A 6,000-nucleotide genomic window follows, 5' to 3' on the forward strand; every position below is an offset into this window, starting at 1 on the left:
TACCCTATCTGAACTTAGGAATGGAGCTTTCATCCATTATCACCCATCTCATTGCCTGTGTAGACCATATCTATTATTAAGACAATTTTACTAATTTCCAATTATTTCTATTTCCAGTCCTAAATTGATAATCCATGGCTTTTATTTTATTGCTTAACAATGTTTGTATCCTTTGTTCAGCAAATAGTTTACACTGGCCTATTTTGTATCAGTCAAGATTTTTCTCAGGTAACAACAGCTTTATTATTATTATTATTATTTTAATTAAGAGAGGTAGGATTATAGAAGACCAAAACTTAAATTATGAAAAGGGACATTAAAACTATTGCTTCTAATTTAATGGATTCTTTTTCATATATGTATGATCAGAGGGGAAGAGTTTTATTATTTGTTTTGTGTAAAACAGTGCCACTGAACTCAGATGTATTTGTTGGCTTTTGCTTTTTATATAGTCTGAATTTTTTTTTAAAAAAACCAATGAAATATTTTTGGTGTTTTCTAAATCTTGGCAATGAAGCCTATTAATAAAATTCAAAAGTTATATATGTTCATTTTTGCTTAGTTTTTGTCAAATTATTTGACAAATTATAAATGTTTCTCCTAGAGAAAGCCAAGTATTATACACTAATGGTGATAACTATTAATTTAAATTCCTTTCTTTACATAGACTATTCTTTCTTCAAGTTTGTGTGGTTGAAACTTGACTTGTGTTACTTCAGATGACAAAGCATGTTTAATCATTAGATTTCCACTAATGACAGCTTCAGCTCTGGATAAAACTGTTCTTTTTAAACCAAGGCTTCCCTATAAAGGTGTGATTTTTTTTTTTTTTTAATTTAGTATTTTAGGCCTTTCTTAGAAAAGTGTAAGAGCCTCCACAGTATTAAACCCAATTTCATTGTTTTGAAATGTAAGGGTAGCCCTGAGTGAAGAAACTAAATAATTACTATTACTTTTATTTTACAAACATATATTGATGACAATTTCCACTTTAAAATAAAAAATAAACCTGTCATGATTGTTTAAGACATTTTAAAAAGGAAACTAATAATAATCACTTTTCAAAACTCATCCCTGTTAAAATTGTAGCTAAAAATGTAGGTTTTGTGTGAATATTGTGTGTGGGTATCTGGGTAGCACACACACCTCATACTTAAATCTTTCTTTATATTGTTATTGCATGTGTCCACTGTATTTTCTAATGTGTCAACTGTTTTCTCTTTATAGATTAGTATTTCAAAGTAACCATCTCATACTGATTCAAACTACCATCTGCTCTCTAAGCTTGTTATGTGAAAACCTTTACCATTGTCTTCCATTGCTAAGTTTGTTTATAATGAGCTACACCTGAGTTGTACATTTCTTTTTCTTTTATTTGCTTCCGTATACAGGCTGGCTTAGCAGGAGCTCCAGCCCGTGCTGTATCAGCTGTAAAGAATATGAATCTTCCTGAGATCCCAAGAAATATTAACATTGGTGACATCAGTATAAAAGTGCCAAACCTGCCCTCTTTTAAATAAATACTAAAAAGGCCACTCCCAGGTAAAACCCAGAGGGAAAGTCATCTAAGTTTACCATGCAATTGTTTACCAAAAATAGAGGAGGAGAGTCTTAACTTTGCTCTTGGATTTAAGTCAAGGTACTGTATAGAAGCTGCATACATCAGTATGGAAGTTCAGTGTTGCTTTTCTTGCCCAGTGATTTTAAAGAAATTGACTAGTTCCCGTGTGAATTTTTCTTTCTTTTCTAAATTGCATTCCTATGCCCACATAAAGGCATGCCTCTATATATTGGCTATTACAGTATTTCAAAAAGTGAGATGTTTCTTTAATTATGTACAACCCAAGATGTTGATGTTTTGTATGGATCACAAGCGCAGCATTCTCTAATTCTTTCTGCTGTTTGTCACAATTGTTATTTAAAGAACCAAATATGTATTGCATGAAAACATGATCTTTTCTTTAGTTTAAATAAACTCCGAGGTAACCAGACTTCTAAAGTACCTTTCTGTTCTGCTTGGTATCTACTTTAGCAATAATTTTTTTTACAACCTTCTGACGCAACAAAGTAAATAAAAGTATATTTTACCACTGTTAAGCAACTGTCAGTGTTGACTTTTTCAATTCATACTCATGTTTTTACTCCTCAGAGGCTCACCAAATCATCCAGAAAATACTGTGTCAAAGATGGAGTGATGTATCTCAGCGTGTTTACTTTGTATCATGACACTTACAATCTTTTTGAAAAATGTTAAAGAAATTTTTTGTTTTTCTATATATTCTTGCCTTTAACTCTTTGCCTCACATTCTTGCCCAGATGATGAACAGTGATGTCAGCAGATAGCCGTTTGTGAAGATTCCGCAATGTTATAAAGTTATAGCTATACCAACTGTTGACTCTTGATTGGTTGGTTTTGCCTTTTGGGTTCTGGCACATGTTCTAATTTCTTGTTGGCTCATATTTTCACATATGTTCTTCCTTCAGGAACTGGGGCTTCCTTCCCTAGCTAGTCTATGGTTTCAATATAGTTCTCTTTCCAGACATGTTTGCTTTGAAGCACTTCTTCAGATTTGTTTTATATACAAATTTTACGTTAAGAATTCTGTAAGAAAAAATTACTTTTTAAAGCTTTGTCTTATTTATTTTACCACTTTAAGCAATAAGACAAAACAGTAACCTGTTATTAATAGAGAGTTTTTTCTTACACCGAATCATATTAATTTCTGTGTGGAATTGCAGACTTTATTATATTGAGGTAAAAGGAAATTGAATCTTTAGATTTTGCAGTTTCCACCAGTTCTGAAATAGTAAAAATAACTTAGAGACGAAAGCCATACAAGTGGGAATTTGGGAAGTAAGGGTGGTCAGGAACAGGTAGTAGTGAATATCAGAGCACATATTTTGGATGTGCTTAGGATAGTTGAGAAACAGCAGGAGCCAGGAGCATAATGAATGAAAGATGGAAAGGGTTACTGAATGTCCCTGATGTCAGTCTTTTAGAAAATATCATCCTGAGTGAGATAACTCAGACACCAAAGGATGTGTACGGAGTATACTCACTAATAAGTGGATATTAGCAAAAATGTACATAGTACACAGGATACAACTCACAGAACTCTAGAAAGTAAACAAGCCAAAGCGAACAAGTGAGGATGCTTCAATCCCATGTGAGAGGGACTTGGGTGGGAGACAGGAGAGGGAGGGGGAAAGGGGGAACGTGATCAGGAATGGGGGTGTGAACAGGAGAGAAGCCCTGAGGGCCATTAGTAAGAATGGAAATGTGCAACTTCAAGGGGTGGGAGGTTGGGGAACCCTCTACAGTGTACCAGAGACCTGGGAGGTGAGAGACTCTCAGGACTCAAAGGGAGGGACTGTAGATGAAATGCCCTGCAGTGGGGAGGGAACTTGTAGAGTCTACCTCCAGTAGACAGACAGGACATCAGTGGAGGGATGGGGTTGACATCCCACAGTCAAAAACACTGACCTGTTCCTGTCTAAAAGAATTGCAGAAATAAAAATGGAGAAGAGACTGAGGGAAAGGAGGTGCAGTGACTAGCCCAACTTGGGATCCATCTCAAGGGGAGGCTCCAAAGCCTGACACTATTACTGATGTATGCTTACAGACAGGAGCCTAGCATGACTGTTCTCTGAGAGGCCCAACAAGCAGCTGACTGAGACAGAATCAGATACTTATATCCAACTAATGGACTGAAGTTGGGGACTCCTGTGGTCGAATTAGGGAAAGTCTGGAAGAAGCTGAGGAGGGCAGTCCCATAGGAAAACCAGCAATCTTAACTAACCCAGACTCCTAAGATCTCTGGCACTGAGCCACCAACCAGGAAGCCACTGACTCATATACAGCAAAGAACTATCTGGTCTGGCCTCAGTGAAAAAAGATGCGCCTTACCCTTGAGATAACTTGAGGCCCCAGGGAGTGGGGAGGCCTGGCAGGGATGGGGTAGGGAGGGGACATCCTCTTGGAGATAGGAGCATGGACAGGGATGGGGTAACGACTAGACTGTAAAAAAATAAAAGTAATTTGAAAAAAAACTTGTAGCAACAGCCAACCCTATTACACTTTGTCAAACATATTTTTAAAAGATTTGGGAAAGGAAACAAAATTATTGGGTAAATACAATTTTTTTTAAAGCTCAATTTGGCCTCAACTCCCTGGTGCTGAGATTGCTGGCTTCACAGACCTAAAAGAACAAAAGCAGTTGTACTATGAACCAGTTGTTAGAAAGATATCATGGAAGAAGATAAAGAGATTAGGGAGTGGTGATCACAGTTCGAGATCCCACCCAGCTAGCATATTGTCTGTGCTTAAAACGGCAAAGACCTGAATTCAGGGTGAGCCCGGGACAGAGCAAGTTTAGGTCCAGTTATTGGATATATTTTCAAATACTACAAAATTGAATAATTAAATGAAAGGATTAGAAGTTCAATTTCTAGAAAAATAAAAGACATTTGGAAAGTAAAAGGTTTAAAATTAGAGAATTATTCCATAAAATTCCAGAGGTCAAGGAGTCAGAAAATATAGGGAAGATGTTAGCATGCATCCTCCATCTTCCAGTTTTTTAGATATTTACTTGGGTTGTAAAAGTTTTGGAGTTTAAGGGCCCTCAAGTACATATTGAAGAAGACCCATACTAGTTCCCTAATTGGCCTGGTGCTATGTAGTAAGTAATATACTTCGGCTAGATTATAAATGGCAGAAATTTATTCTCACGGTTTTAGGGACATTTCTAATCAAGAAATCATAGTTTTTGTTCTGTTTTGTTTTTAGTCTGGCAAGGGCCTTGTTTTTGCTCCAAATACCTCTTAGTTGTGTTCTTTGAGGATAAATGGACTAGCCAGCTCTTCAGCTCTTACGGACACTAATCCCATTCATAAGGGCCTCATCCTTGTGACATAATTACCTCTAATGGTCTCTTATATTTTGCATTGGCATTAACATTGCAACATTAGAGTTTTGAGCAGAGTCTTAGTCTCTGAGCTGCTATAAATGTTCAAAGTAGCTTATAAACAAGTAATACCTGTTTTTAATAGGTGTGGAAGTTTTCATTCAAGATCAGCTTTCAGCATATTTGTTGGTAGGGGACTGGCTTGTAGCCGCAAAAGGGAGGAAAGAGTTGAAAATTCATAGAAGATGTTACCTGTCTACTCTAGATCACAGGTTCCCAACCTTCCTAATGCTGCAACCCCTAAACACAGTTGCTCATGTTGTGGTGACCCCCAACCATAAAATTATTTTCATTGCAATGTATAACTGTGATTGTACTACTATTATGAATTGTGAATATCCAATATACTGCATACCTGATTTTTGATCCCGGTGAAAGGGTCATTTGATCCCTAAAGGGGTCATGACCCACAGGTTGAGAACCATGGAATTCAATATTATTTCATCTTGGCAAAAATTTAGCAGAGTTGATTTACATGCAGTGGTAGAGATGGTTGGGGAACATGAGAGAACTTTCATATCAACACCTGGGTTGTGATTTAACATTTAAAAATTATATATATAAAGTTCTGTGGGAAGTTTTAATGAAAAATAAACATTTATAAACATACCTCTTGACACTTCGTGATAGTTCTGAATTCTTGTCTGTCTTTTGATTTTTAAAAACAGGACCTGTACAGATTTTAAACATTTTTTTATCTTTGTTTTGTAAAATAAAGTTGTTTAAAAAAAAAAAACAAAAAAAAATTAAGATACTGAAGTAGAGAGTATGACAGGGAGAGGGAGCACCTTCATGGAAGCAAGTGGAGGGGGAGAGAGATGGGAGCATGCAGGAGAAGGGGGTAACATTTGAAATGTAAATACAGAGAACATCCACTGAAATAATATATAAAAATAAAAAATAACTTAAAAAAAAACAAATGGAAACAAAAGAAAGTCGCAAATTTTAAAACTCACACACTGCATTACTAGGTCATGCCTATACACTCTGTGTCTTGTATCAACATGTATAGAGTGTGTTTTGTTTGTCTAAAATG

The 6,000-nt window shown here is 36.0% G+C and overlaps 1 protein-coding gene across 2 annotated transcripts in view; it reads left to right on the forward strand.

Moving 5' to 3' along the window:
- AP3S1 (adaptor related protein complex 3 subunit sigma 1) overlaps positions 1-2,082 on the forward strand; it is a 53,106-nt gene extending 51,024 nt beyond the window's left edge. The window contains exon 6 of one of the 2 annotated variants that reach the window (XM_080919715.1): positions 1,392-2,082. In XM_080919715.1, coding sequence (XP_080775841.1) covers positions 1,392-1,520 — 129 coding nt within the window. In that variant the 3' untranslated portion in view covers positions 1,521-2,082. The remainder of the gene's footprint in view (positions 1-1,391) is intronic. The other variant, XM_080919716.1, reaches the window with a different exon arrangement.
- The last annotated feature ends 3,918 nt before the right edge of the window (positions 2,083-6,000 follow it).

Source organism: Micromys minutus (genome assembly GCF_963924665.1).
Source record: "Micromys minutus genome assembly, chromosome: 8".
NCBI classification, from domain to species: domain Eukaryota; kingdom Metazoa; phylum Chordata; class Mammalia; order Rodentia; family Muridae; genus Micromys; species Micromys minutus.